The following is a 15,546-nucleotide window of genomic DNA, read 5'->3' on the forward strand; positions in this document are numbered from 1 at the left end:
GCCAACTTTTCTACTCTCCTTTAAAAATTCGATTGATACCTGTTAAACCTTTTGTGTATCTCAATCACAACTGAGAAACGTGTTAGTCAAATTGATTTAATTTATGGGGTTGTTCTATGAAACAACTAAATAGGTTTTTTTTAATCGTAAATCTTACTTTATCATTTAATGTAATGTAAACATAGGTCACGCAGAATGATTGTAATAAAGTGTGTCCAGCATAAAATATTTTTTTTTCATTACAGCTTTTATAAAGATTAGTCACTTATTAACATGTTACGATCTCGTTTGTACGTTCTGCTTGTTAATCAAAAATGAAGGCTTGGCCAATTAAAAAGCCAATTTAGTTGTTTCACAGAAGAAAAAAAAGTAAATTAAATCAATTTTACTATTAACACATTTCTCAGTTGTGATTGAGATACACAACTGGAAAACAGGTATCAACTGATTTCTTAAAGTAGAGTAGAAAAGTCGGGTTAAAGCACCGAAAATCAGAAGCCCTAGTTATAACATAACCGACGTGAAAGGGTTAACTGTTTGTTTGTGCTATACCCATGACCGAGCTTGATGAAGACCATCACAGACTACATGGGTATATAGAGTATGACGCCAATATCTCAGAGCACTGAGTCTTTATCACACTGCAAGCAATTGAAAGGTGCTGATTCATTTTGCCAGAGTTTCCAAAATACACAAAATACAAAGTTGCAAGCTGAGATGGTTTAGGAGACATGAGCACTAGGGACATCAGCGATTGTGCTAATTCATACACGCCCCTCCACATGGGTATCTTTAAAAAAGATGCTGTCCACAAACATAATACGTTATTCAATGACTGATCACATTTGTCAGGAACAGTGACAATATGAATAGTTCAAATCTATTTTAAACCTTTCAAATGCCTTTGGTAAAACCTTCAATCAAATTTCCATCACCTTTTATAATGACTCTGGCAACAATTACCCTGGGAAATAATGTTTTGAATTCAGAAGACCTTCCCATCTCACTTTCAATTAAAAAAGAAAACTGGTCACAGTCACCCATCTTCACTACCAAACAATTTTCATCAAGTCCCAGTTCAGTGACTATTTGCTAACGTCACAAACATCATATTTTCTTATTATCATAAGTGACACAAAATCATCTGTCATTCTCGTGGTTCTTTTCTACAGTATGAGGAATTTTTGAGGAATAATGCGTATTCCCAATCACAGTCAACCTTAGAAAACATGTTTCCCTCTCAGAAATAACAAATTAACAGCTGCACAGAATGCAAAGTGTGAACATCTACACTGACAGGTGTGTGATTTCTGCTTTAATCAGAAAACAAAAGTGCAATGTGACTGGTAGTGTGACCTAACTGAGCCACAATGTGGTTCTACTTTGATATATCAAAACTAAGAACAAAAGCAGAAATTACACTTACTGTAACAATCAACGTGGTCCCCTCAAATATTTTAAAATAAAAACTACAAGATAACTGACCAATTAGGTGTTCCAAGCCATAAGCGAGGGCACTCAACGAAATACTGCAATACATAGAATGATAATGCAATTATGTTCTGTGTTCAAAGACATTTTTAAACATGTTTACTGGGTGCTATTTTTTAGGCTAGTTGTAATTTATGTTGCCATTTAAAGGGGTTTCAATATTCTAATGTCCTGTTAGAAACAGAGGGCATATACCTGTGGAATAATGTCCACTATATGCCCACACAACTTGTAAGTTTTATTATATAAAATAATCCACTTACAGAGTATATACAGTTTATAAAGGGAATAAACACTCAAATCATGACAAGTGTAAATAGTGTGTGTGTGTGTGTGTGTGTGTGTGGTTTTGGTGTTGGGTTAAATAATGATTAATTTTGAATTAGAACTCAATTCGCTAATTAGGAATTGCCCACGTTCACCATATGATTGCTGGCAGGGATGGATTTAACCCCATCCCTGCCAACAATCATATGGTGAACGTGGGCAATTCCTAATTAGCGAATTGAGTTCTAATTGGAGAATGGCCATAGGAAGAGTTTAGGAGGCGTTGCCCAGCCTGGACAATCCAAAGCATTACCTTGAACTAAAGGTGACTATTGTGTTTTGTTTGAACCTTTTATTTTGGCCCCTCTGCCATTGTTTCTTTGTTTTATTTATCCTTTGTTGTTAATCAACATGTGCAACAATGCTTTCACTGCTGTCTCCCTTCCTGCCGGTAACAGCTTAGGACTTGCCGCTATTGTCACAGTAACTATGTAGAAATATCAAAATAAACTAGTAAAGGCTTTAACTTAAAATCTTCTTAACTTTTGTGTTCTGCACTCAGTTTTATTTTTCAATTAAATCTGAGTCACTATAACAGAACTGGTTCAAAATTATTAGTGCTTTGTAACCTGAACTATCTGGATGATTATTTGCTCTTTTGAACTTTTGACTACATGCAGTCACATACTAAGTGCAATGCTAACCTGGGAAATACAGCCTGTAACTGCACCGTGGTCAGTCTGCTCTTGCTGGCCAGTCTGTTCCCATGTAAACAACTGATGCAGCTATGACGCTCTCTTCATTCAACATTTCAGACACCAACCAGCACTTTGTTAAATGTCACTGTGCTGAAATACCACTTAATATTGATTACTTATACAGGAAAAATGAATAAGTAAAAATGTAAAAGAAAACCTATACCGTATACATATAAATAATGTTCTGGCAGGGCTTCTATATACTTAAAATACTAAATTTCAGAGACTACAACATGAGGAGACAGCCAGAAAACATGTGATGTAGACTGCAAATCTGTGCATGCAGAGAGATTCAAAGCCTAGAATTAGACAGATGCTTTGTTGAGTACATTCCGAGGAGCCTTGGTTTCGCTGAGTGGTTATTACTACCCAGCTGAGAGAATTACACTGTGTAACAATTTTTTTTTTTTTTGTTCCTGGGTAGTAAGTGTTATTTCCTAATTGCTTATGCCTCAAAAGTATAGAAAATGGCTATTATTCCCCACAAACTTTGCTTTTGTGACCAGGACAGGTAAATTTAAAAATATCACTATTTCCAATGAGAAAACGGGAGCTTTTGTGTCTTTTCGTTCACATAAAGTCAGAAAAAAACAACATCTGAATCCAAATGAACATGTATTTATACTAAAGTAATACAAAAATGACTACAAAAGATTTAGAAGGGAGTAGTTTTTTGAGATTTACGATTATACTGTAACCGTAAATCTTGAAAAACTACTCACTTCTAAATCTTTTGTAGTCATTTTTGTATTACTTTAGTATAAATACATGTTAATTTGGATTCAGATGTTGTTTTTTTCTGACTTTATGTGAACGAAAAAACACAAAAGCTCCCGTTTTCTCATTGGAAATAGTGATATTTTGAAATTTACCTGTCCTGGTCACAAAAGCAAAGTTTGTATACTTTTGAGGCATAAGCAATTAGGAAATAACGCTTACTACCCAGGAACAAAAATTGTCTTACATAGTGTTATATCAGGTATTTGATTGCAAATAAAAATGTAAAGATATCAACCCTTTCTAATCTACCAAGAGTGGTGCACCTGCCACCTTGATTAAAATCCATCTATAAAACCCTTTTTTTCTATGTTGTTATTTTGTAAATTGCTAAAGCAGACTTTTTAGCTACAGGCCACTTGTTTTATTTAAATGTATTCTCTTGTACTGAGGAAAAAAAAACAACTGAACAAAACCTCTTTTTAAATGAGATATGACAATAAACCTATTGTGCAATAGAATTTTTATTGGTAATAAAATATGAAATAAAATAGACTTATTCTAAATAAATATACGGTTGACCTTGTCTCTTACTGTGTGGATACTTTGGATGAATAAACCAATAAACTTCCCCACCAAAAGTGAATTTCTCATACGAGTCAGGATTAGTTTTACTTAACTTAGAGGAAGACAGATCTGAATACAAACTTTGGGTTTCCTCATGTGTTCTTTAATTCCATTCTAATTCATATTCTTTTAGTTTTACTGTGGTTCGAAATTATGTATTTCTCACCAATCATTTATTGTGTTAACCTGATTTACTTTTGCTAACAATAAAATTCAAAACATTGGAGGCCCATTTTCTTTTTTTCTTTTTTCTTTTGCAATTCCAGTACATATTGCTTTTAATATAGTCAAAAAGAATAAGGGCAAGATATGCTGCATGTGCAGGTTTCTTACATCGTTATGCCACTGCTACACACAGCAGCTGCTGTTTTAAAACAGGGTTATTATTTTTCTTTGCTGCAAAAGAGCTTTCCGAGGTCTCAAGAGTGTTTGAACAACATAAAAAGTATCATTACGCATTTGATTTCCTTTCCCTCATTCCAAGCAGTGAAATGATTTGGTTGCTTAAGAAAGACCTCTTAATAAAACATGAACACAGTTTGGGTACTAGGGTGTCACAATTCTAAGCAAGCATATACATCCCTGAAGCATCAGCATGCTGCACCATAATTTCAGCCACCAAGCTAGACTTTAACCTTGGCACTTGCTAAGCTAACATGCTCCAGATATGTTCTCAACTACTGAAGTTATTGATTGACATCTTCCAGCAATGTCCACTTTGTTCAATCAGAGCATATTTTGGATAAATATTTTGTTGCTCAACACTATACTGTACGCTATACACACTGTATATGAGAGGCAATTCCCCCACCGAATTCACCAGTCTAAAGCCTACTGGCCAATTCACCTGGAACTGCACGGAAAACAGAAGGGTCATATTTGAAGGTTGAATTATTTCAGCAAGGACAGCAGGAAAACTATATTTATATTAAAAAAAAAATCCCAAAAAACAGGATATATTGAATTAAATGAATACATACTCAGATGTTTTTCACTGAAAAATATAAACACACACACACACATAGTACATACAGCATTTAGAATGAATCCGGTATTTATAATACCAGTGCCAGCAAGGAAATGAGACAGCCATTCCAGTCTGCTACGCTGCTTGGGTTTATCACTGGTTTACATAAACAGGGAGTTAACAAGCTTTTGTTTGTGAAAGATGCCTGTTTATATCTTGGGCAGGTCCTGAATTCCACCCTTCATAAAAACACTTGCCAATTACTTTATCTTTTAATTATGCTATGGAGTCGAACTGATAAGGATAGGCTTTCATCGTGATTAAACAGAAATAACCACATCCAACACACAGAAAACACAAAAACAGAAAGCAAGCTCTTCATTCCCAAAAGGCTGACAAATGGGCAAAAACGTCTGCTGCTTTAATCTGGGAGAACATGACTCTTCATCTTGTAATTTATGTTTACTAATGAGGTTGACAAAAATGTGTGTCCTGAAACTGCAGTTGAAGAACAAACACATCACAGGCAATTATCTGACAATTTCAATATTGTATTGCTGTTTTTACCCTGAGAAGTGAGGATTTAAATCTGTCAAATTTGTGACTCAAAGTGTTACTGAAGCGGCTGTAGGGTTTAAAACACAACAGATTGCTTTCAAAAGCGTTACTGCTCTGTTGTACGTATTCCTGTAATAGCTTTAACAAAATTGTGATTGTTCTGATATTTGTATAAACATGACATCCCCGGTCATAAATCAGTTTTGACCGGTTAAAATAGAAAGCAAGGAAAAGTAATGTGTTGTGCTTTAAACCCTGCAGTCTGTTCAGTCACACTTTAAGAAATTGCCTGCAGTGTTGTAGCTGCAGAAGTAATGGTTCGAGTTAGTACTTGTAAGGGGGGCGTCCAGTGCAGGAAGTGGGTTAGGATTCTCCAGCATGGTTTTTGTGTTCCTGAAGATGTAAAACCAATTTTACTCCCATGGAATCATAGGTTTTATAGGTCAAACCATAACTATAAAATTAAACAAGCAAAATCTGTGTTGAAGTTCTTAACAAAATTAGATAAAAGCATTCTGTTATGTGGCCATTCCAGCAAACAGATTAGTGTACAATATAAATGACTGCAGTTGTCATTTTGTATTACACCTATCTATCTATCTATCTCTACATATATATATATATATATATATATATATATATATATATATATATATATATATATATATATATATATATATATATATATATATAGTGAAAAAGATTGCGCAAACTCTCACGGTTCTTTGCCCCTTTTAAAACCAGACTCAAACACGGAAATGGAGTTTTGCCTACCTCAAACTTTTAACGCACTTTTAATAAACACAAACAAAAACAAAACACAAAATAAACACCTAGCTCTTTCTTGAGCACTAACTATACACACAGGAACCTAACTACCTTACAGGACAGATAAGCCATTTACCTGTCACATAAACACAAACACCGTACCTTACTCTTGACTGCTCGGAAACAGAGCACACCTTCTGTCTCCTTCTACTCAGCAGCACTGAATAGACTGGCTGCATTCTTTAAATACCCTGCACCTGGCTCTAATTTACAATTAACACCAGGTGCAGGGGATTACTAAACAATAAAATAATTAAGCCATTAACACCCAAATGTGCATTCTCACATGCTTTCTGCAGGGAAGGATTTTAACCCCCTCCCTGCCGTATTACAATATACACATAAACACACACAGTACTGTGCAAAAGTTTTAGGCAGGTATGAAAAAATGCTGTAAAGTAAGAATGCTTTGAAAAATAGACATGTTAATAGTTTATATTTATCAATTAACTGAATGCAAAGTTAGTGAACAGAAGAAAAATCTAATCAAACCCATATTTGCTGTGACCACCATTTGCCTTCAAAACAGCATCAATTCTTCTAGGTACACTTGCACAAAGTCAGGGATTTTTTAGGCACAGTCAGGTGTATGATTAAACAATTATACCAAACAGGTGCTAATGATAATCAATTCAATATGTAGGTTGAAACACAATCATTAACTGAAACAGAAACAGCTGTGTAGGAGGAATAAAACTGGGTGAGGAACAGCCACTCAGCTAACAAGGTGAGGTTGCTGAAGACAGTTTACTGTCAAAAGTCATACACCATGGCAAGACTGAGCACAGCAACAAGACACACGGTAGTTATACTGCATCAGCAAGGTCTCTCCCAGGCAGAAATTTTAAGGCAGACAGGGGTTTCCACATGTGCTGTCCAAGCTCTTTTGAAGAAGCACAAAGAAACGGGCGACGCTGAGGACTGTAGACGCAGTGGTCGGCCAAGGAAACTTACTGCAGCAGATGAAAGACACATCATGCTTACTTCCCTTCGCAATCGGAAGATGTCCGGCAATGCCATCAGCTCACAATTGGCAGAAAACAGTGGGACCCTGGTACACCCATCTACTGTCCAGAGAAGTCTGGTCAGAAGTGGCCTTCAGGGAAAGACTTGCGGCCAAAAAGCCATACCTCCGACGTGAAACAAGGCCAAGCGACTCAACTATGCACGAAAACACAGGAACTGGGGTGCAGAAAAATGGCAGCAGGTGCTCTGGACTGAGGAGTCAAAATTTGAAATATTTGGCTGTAGCAGAAGGCAGTTTGTTCGCCGAAGGGCTGGAGAGCGGTACAAAAATGAGTGTCTGCAGGCAACAGTGAAGTATGGTAGAGGTTCCTTGCAAGTCTGGGGCTGCATTTCTGCAAATGGAGTTGGGGATTTGGTCGGAATTAATGGTCATCTTAATGCTGAGAAGTACAGGCAGATACTTATCCATCATGCAAAACCATCAGGGAGGCATCTGATTGGCCCCAAATTTATTCTGCAGCATGACAACGACCCCAAACATACAGCGAAAGTCATTAAGAACTATCTTCAGCGTAAAGAAGAACAAGGAGTCCTGGAAGTGATGGTATGGCCCCCACAGAGCCCTGATCTCAACATCATCGAGTCTGTCTGGGATTACATGAAGAGAGAGAAGCAACTGAGGCTGCCTAAATCCACAGAAGAACTGTGGTTAGTTCTCCAAAATGTTTGGGCCAACTTACCTACCGAGTTCCTTGAAAAACTGTGTGCAAGTGTACCTAGAAGAATTGATGGTGTTTTGAAGGCAAAGGGTGGTCACACCAAATATTGATTTGATGTAGATTTTTACTCTGTTCACTCACTTTGCATAAATAAACTATTAACATTTCTATTTTTGAAAGCATTTTTACTTTACAGCATTTTTTCACACCTGCCTAAAACTTTTGCACAGTACTGTATGTGTGTGTGTGTGTGTGTGTGTATATATATATATATATATATATAGCTCTGGAAAAAATTGAGACCACTGCAAAATTATCAGTTTCTCTGGTTTTACTATTTATAGGTATGTGTTTTGGTAAAATGAACATTTTTGTTTTATTCTATAAACTACTGACAACATTTCTCCCAAATTCCAATTAAAAATATTGTCAAATATTGATTCATGAGTTCTTCACAAAGACAAATCTGCCCGATTCCAGCCTTGCTGAAGCACCCCCAGATGAGTCCAATTTTCAGCTTTTCCTAACACATGGTCGTCTAATGGTTAGACGGAGACCTGGAGAGGCCTACAAGCCACAGTGTCTCGCACCCATTGTGAAATGTGGTGGAGGATTGTGATGATCTGGGGGTGCTTCAGCAAGGCTGGAATCAGGCAGCTTTGGCATGAATCAAGCCAAGCACAAGGTTGTCCTGGAAGAAAACTTGCTTCCTTCTGCTCTGACAATGTTCCCCAACTCTGAGGATTGGTTTTTCCAGCAGGACAATGCTCCATGCCACACAGCCAGGTCAATCAAGGTGTGGATGGAGGACCACCAGATCAAGATCCTGTCATGGCCAGCCCAATCTCCAGACCTGAACCCCACTGAAAACCTGTGGAATGTGATCAAGAGGAAGATGGATGGTCACTAGACATCAAACAAAGCCAAGCTGCTTGAATTTTTGCGCCAGGAGTGGCATAAAGTCACCCAACATCAATGTGAAAGACTGGTGGAGAGCATGCCAAGACGCATGAAAGCTGTGCTTGAAAATCAGGGTTATTCCACTAGATATTGATTTCTGAACTCTTCCTAAGTTAAAACATTAGTATTGTGTTGTTTAAAAATGAATCTGAACTTATTTTCTTTGCATTATTCGAGGTCTGACAACACTGCATCTTTTTTGTTATTTTGACCAGTTGTCATTTTCTGCAAATAAATGCTGTAAATGACAATATTTTTATTTGGAATTTGGGAGAAATGTTGTCAGTAGTTTATAGAATAAAACAAAAATGTTCATTTTACCCAAACACATACCTATAAATAGTAAAACCAGAGAAACTGATAATTTTGCAGTGGTCTCAATTTTTTCCAGAGCTATATATATATATATATATATATATATATATATATATATATATATATATATATATATACACACATACACATTACATAGCTATATATATATATATATATATATACATATATATATATATATATATATATATATATATATATATATATATATATATATATATATATATATATATATATATATATATATAATTTTTTTTAATTACTTTAGCCACTGGCCACTTATTGTAGCTAGTGTATTTTTCACTCTATGCCACCTGTCTTTGTTAGTTAAAGTGGTCTGTCAGCAGAGCAGGGCTCGGGCACCAAACTGTGAAAAAGTAAACACATACTATCCATCACTATTTTCCTTCAGAGAAAAAGTTCCACATGATGTACACTGCAGATTTCCCAATGGTAAAGCATGCACATGCAACTATGGGCAAACACTTTGCATCAACTAGAATTTCGGGATTGAGACAATTAAAAAAATAAAACTAATGAACACAATTTAGATATTTTATTTAATATCATGCAATCAAAAAAACTACAAAATTATATTGTAAAAGTCTACTGGAAACCATACTAGTAGTACAGTATTTCATGTCAGATTTTGAATTGTCACACATTTCAGTTTTTCATTAAGTATATGAAAAACTACAAAGCGGTATGCAATTCAGAATGTAGAAATGTCTGTTTCTTGCTGGGCTGACTGCAGCCAAGAAAGTGATCCTGAGGGGGATGGGTGGATCCTGGTATATCGTTTCTAAACACATGGTTACATGTCTTTCATGAAATTATTTTATTTGAAAGGTCTACAGCTAGGCTACATCTGGCCAGCTCGGCTACGTTGACATCTTGGTCAGCTGCAGCTAATACTTAAGGCTGAGGTGATACATCGATAAATCGATGCATCATATCTTTTGACAGCTATCGATAGTCAAGCCTGTGCAATGCTTTTGTGTAAAGGGTTTAAGCAAAGGAAAGCTTATTTTTTATTAAATTTTGAATCAGCAATTATTTTTTGCATTAAGCACTGCTCTCCTCAGGTCTGACTCTCTGAATCTGCATGCGATTAAGCTCACCTTCTCCCCCTTGCCCCGCCCCCTGTGAGTGTTTACTGATGGGATTGCATCTGTGCAGGAGCCTTCAAAGTAACAGAGTCAATTAAGAGCGTTGTGCTAGAATTACAAATACTGTATCGACCGAGCATTGTGACATGTATTTTCACTCATTACTGTATGTCTTTATGTTACTTTATATGACTGTAATTATATATAGATTATTTTATTTTTTCTGATATATTTTATTTTCATTCTTTGTATTTTGATGTGAATTTATATGTGCAGTTGTTTTAAACCCCCTGTCTGTTCCATAAGGCTGCACAGACACCTCAACACTCCTTTCATCCCTTATTGTTGTTGGGGTCAGGGGAAACTACTTGCTTTTAAAGTTCTTTAGTTTCTTAATTTTCTTTAAGTTGGCAATAGCCGTCTCTTCCGAACTGCAGACAATGCAGAATTAATTCGCAATGACAATTTCCACTGTTCTGCCCTAACTTCTGGCTGGTGCGTGTTACTATGGAAACAAGGGGGCTGGTTCCATGAAAGGATTGACTCTGCGAGATCAAGAGGGCAGCGCAAATTCTGGCAGTTAAGGTCTCCACACACCATACACGATGCAATTTTTTAATTGGCGACAAGACACTTTTGCAGAGACATGACCATACACACCAGAAGCGACACACAGGCGATGCGACAGGTTTGAAAACTGCCAGATCTATACAACTGTTAAAAATTGCTATTGACAAAACTATGATCAAGACTGGTACATATTTGTCAACATGATGTGAAAATTATGAGGGTTTCTCTGATGGTATTTCAACACATATGGCAATAAATCACATACACCAGGCTTATCCAGTGCCTTAGAAATAGACTCCCATATATTGTCTTTCAAATGTGTATCTATAATTGTGATGATCTTTGTCATAAAGCCCTGGGTATTTTTTCAAAGGCAAGTATTATTGTTTCCTCTGTCATTTTGGATACTGCTTCACCCTGCTACACCACGTGCATTGAAGCTGTTCTCTGATTGCTCAATGCTCTAGTTGATCGCATCAAATCGCAAAAAAAAAGGATTCAGTCCTATTTATTTCATGTCACTCCAATGCTGCCCTGGTACTGCTCCCGCGATGCCCATCACAACACCTGTTGTGTGAAAGATACTTATCACAAGTATAGGTACTATTCGTTACGAGGCATCGCTGCACAGTTCCGCTTGAAACATCGCATCCCGTCTAATGGGTAGCAGCCTTTAAGCAGAAAGCCTTTATTACAGAACCAAAGTTTGTTGTACAGTATATACTTTAAATACTTAGTCACCAACATGGCAGCTTTATGGTAAAATCTACTGGCCATACTAAAATTGGTTGCATTTGGCAACCGTACGACCCAATTTGAACCACTCTGTCTGTAACCCAAACCTCAGCCATTCAGTCTCTCTGTAAGGGATCATCTGGGGAATGTTTTCTCATTTTCTTTATGATTTATTAAATCAAACACAGGACTAATGAACCTCACAGCGACCTTGCACCACATGTACTGTACAGGATTCCTGCTAGCAGCAGACCTGTTATGATTGGATTGGATTTCCAAAGTCAGTGACAAGAATGTGACAGTTGTGATTTTCTCTTTCCTGGATTCTACAAGTTTTTTTTTTTCCTAAATGTTGCCCAATTATTTATGATCCCCTCAAAGAACCATGTGTCTGTATTTTTTTGTAGCCCTTGGGACAAATTATTTATTTGTTTTGAGAAATGTCCTTTTAATCCGAGTAAAAGTATGTATCGGTTATCTCAGCAACACAAACACTTTTTGTTTGTTTGCTTGGTTGTTTGTTTGTTTTGGCCTCCTTTGAGATAAACATGAAAATTAATAAACTTAAAAAAAATAAATCATATGCAGCAAATTCAAACCCTTATAACTGCCCTATAATACAAACCACACAATTGTAATGAAATGCATGCCTATAGCAGCTGTGGAAACTGAATTTTAATATTATAAGACAAGAGGTTATTACTGTTGTTTGTTTAAACATAAGTTGGAAGAGTATCACAACATTTTTTAAATAAAGACTAGACAGTGTATTTTTAGTATAGCACAGTACATGACCAGCCCTCTGAACAAATCAGTAATCTGAACTGAGTCAAAAACAGTTCAAAACAGTACTTACCAAGACTGAACTCTAGCCTTGGTGGGTCTGGAATCATCGCTGCGCCTGCAAAATAGCAAAGAAAGGTTTGAAATAATATTGTTTCAGTACATTTTTATTTTTCCAGTATTTTTTTCTCTTAAAGAAAACGTTTATACTAGTAGGGTGTAAGCAAAATAATGAACAACATACCCCTGTCTGTACGTCTGCTATCTCTCCCCCCACCCCCCAATTCCTAGAGAATGCAATATCCTGGATGTCAATATGCACCACTCATGTTACTGTAGCAAAAACACACGCATTGCAATTTGCCTTTTTAAAGTGACCTGCATGCTTGTAAAGGTTATCTTGCTGATGTATGAATAAAATGTGGTAAGTGAGGTGCATGGCTGCATTGATCTTTCTGCCCTGTTTTAAGCAGCTCCTGTAAAAGACCTTTAAGTTCACTGGACACAGACAGATCTATATCCGTTTCAATTAATAGATAGAAATGGAAAGGAAACAGTATTTATAACTAATATTAACCAAGCCCATCAGTAGGTACCAAGACAGATTATGCAGATGTGCCTGAAGGGCATATGAAACGAGTTGTGCCCAGGTGCCATATTGTACAGTATGTTTAATTCACATCTAGGAACAACAGTGAATGTCACATTAATCACCACCTGACTGTGAATTAAATAATGTGGCACTATTTTTCCTAGGCTTGAAAAATTTGGAAATCTGTAATTTTATTGCATATTTTATTGATACAATTACTGCATCCATCTCATTCATTTTATTACTGATGTTATTATTATTATTATTATTATTATTATTATTATTATTATTATTACTATTTATTATTATTATTCAAAAAATAACCCAGCATAAAAAAAAACAGTTGTCCTATGAATATTATTGCCCATTCTTTATAGTTTTATATTTATTTACATAGAATTACACAGAAATTCCAGCAAATAGTTGAACAGACTGCTACAATAGTCAGTTTTTTACTCACTTTAATGCATTTCAAATTATAGATCGTTTTAAAATTTGTCACAAATTACCTAGCAACCGTTTTTAACGAGACGACGATCATGTTGGTGGCTCAATTTTACCGATACACATCATTAAACTATGTCAGAAGCGGCAGCATTTTCTCACTGTTTTAGGAAATTAGATGTATCATCTAAAAGATACAGTGAAAAGATACATATAACTGGTAATCAAGATCCGTATGCTATTTCTGAGCAAAGATGGAGCCAGGATGTGCAATTATTGCCAAGCGTTTGTTTTCCGGACATAAAAAATTATGATTGGTACAGCTAGCCCATACACCCTCGAAGATTTGCTACAAAGGACTGGAATTATACAACCAGTTTATCTGTGGATGGGTAAATCAGGTGAAGACGTGCTTCATAAACAACCTCTGTGTTATTAAAACTTTTACCGGTGTGTTTTTTTTTTTTATTATTGTTATTATTATGAGCTCTTTTGTGATACCCTGTTACATGTACACAAAAATTAAAAAGACCCAAACACTATAATAAAACAAATAACAAGTTTACAAATGTTTCTTTTCCCTTTTGACCTTTTGCTAAGACATGAAACCAATAAAACAATCCCAAACAAGTTTACAAAATGTTCATTTTCCCTTTTGGACCTTTTGCTGAGACATAAAACCATATATATATACACATATATATATATATATTATATATATATATATATATATATATATATATATATATATATATATATATATATATATAATTTATCTCTTTAGATCACTCTGCAACAACACTACAGACTGTTGTTGTGACAAAGACAAACATAATTTAGTTTGTATTAATAATGGATATAATATCCATAAATATTTTTACTTTAGATATTGATGTATTTCATATTAAAAAACTACATGTGCTCAGTTTTTATGTTATAACGAGTAAATATAAGACATCGTATAATATTCTACAAACAGCCTTTCAATAAACTTATATACTATAACTATTCAGTAATGCAGTAAGAGTAACACACCGAATGAAATGAACATACTCTTGAGGACAAGTAGCTGCACTCCTTCAGGTCTGCCCTTGATATATTAGCTAGCCACTTGCCTAATCTTCATTGTGTTATGTCTTTTTTTTTCTCCCTGCAATTGTATAACTCTCGGCAACCTATAAAATGAAATGTTGTCTCGTCCGTGCCTACTGCAACAGCAAATAACTAAATAAGTGTTCACCTTTTTTTCATAAAAGCAAACTAAACTATTTTTATGGTCTGAAACAGCTTTAAGTGAATCAGAGATACGGCTTGCCCGGCCACCAGCTCGAGACACAAAGTATGACACAGGCACGGTTTTTGGGATGGAACGCCATAACAGTCTCGCGTTTTGATTGGTCCATGTCTGTCATATGAATATGTCGTCACACAAGTGGAAAAGCTTGCAGGCATTTTTAACATTGCAATCAGAGGGAGAGAAAGAGAGTGAGAGATCTGCTTCAATTAAAATATAACGTGGCATTTTGCTGAACTAATATAACAAACTATGGGTTATTACTTTATATGAATTATCATGTTATGCACGAATGTAAGAATTGTTTTTTTCTATATTTGTGTACTTTTTTCTTCCAAATAGCATATATCTATTGTTGTTTGAGCGATGTATTTTAATATCAAATATATACAATATTGCAGTTTTGTTACAGGATACATTAGTTTATCTCTAACGTAACACAGTTTTAAATATAGACTGCCCCCTGTTTTCATTTGCGTCCAAAATTCTGGGTCGCTTTGCTTTTCAGACAATGTCCCAAATTCTGGGCTGCTTTGGTTTGCAGATAACATCACAAATTGTGGGCCGCCTTGGTTTTTAGATAATTTTCAAATTCAGCCCAGTTTTTTGGACTCAGCTGACAGCCAAGTTTCTAAGTCATGCATGCACAGTTTAACATAAACTGGATCGTGAATTAACTTAAGAGTAACAAGAGGTACAAGAGTCAAAAATAATGTATTTTTTTTACATACATTCAGCCTGGAGAAGCACATAACAAATGCAGAATTAGCAAGAAACAATAGGGAGATTCATTAGGTGTTTTCATTAAAAAGGTCACAGTATAAGTCT

At 35.7% G+C, this 15,546-nt stretch overlaps 1 protein-coding gene across 3 annotated transcripts in view; it reads right to left on the reverse strand.

Moving 5' to 3' along the window:
• The window catches only part of LOC121321015 (type II inositol 3,4-bisphosphate 4-phosphatase-like), a 320,135-nt gene that overhangs the window by 153,574 nt on the left and 151,015 nt on the right, over positions 1 to 15,546 (reverse strand). For all 3 annotated transcript variants that reach the window (XM_041259931.1, XM_041259921.1, XM_041259912.1), the window contains exon 6: positions 12,462 to 12,506. In XM_041259931.1, the coding sequence (XP_041115865.1) occupies positions 12,462 to 12,506 (45 nt within the window). The remainder of the gene's footprint in view (positions 1 to 12,461; positions 12,507 to 15,546) is intronic.

This window comes from Polyodon spathula, chromosome 1, assembly GCF_017654505.1.
Source record: "Polyodon spathula isolate WHYD16114869_AA chromosome 1, ASM1765450v1, whole genome shotgun sequence".
In the NCBI taxonomy this organism is placed as follows: domain Eukaryota; kingdom Metazoa; phylum Chordata; class Actinopteri; order Acipenseriformes; family Polyodontidae; genus Polyodon; species Polyodon spathula.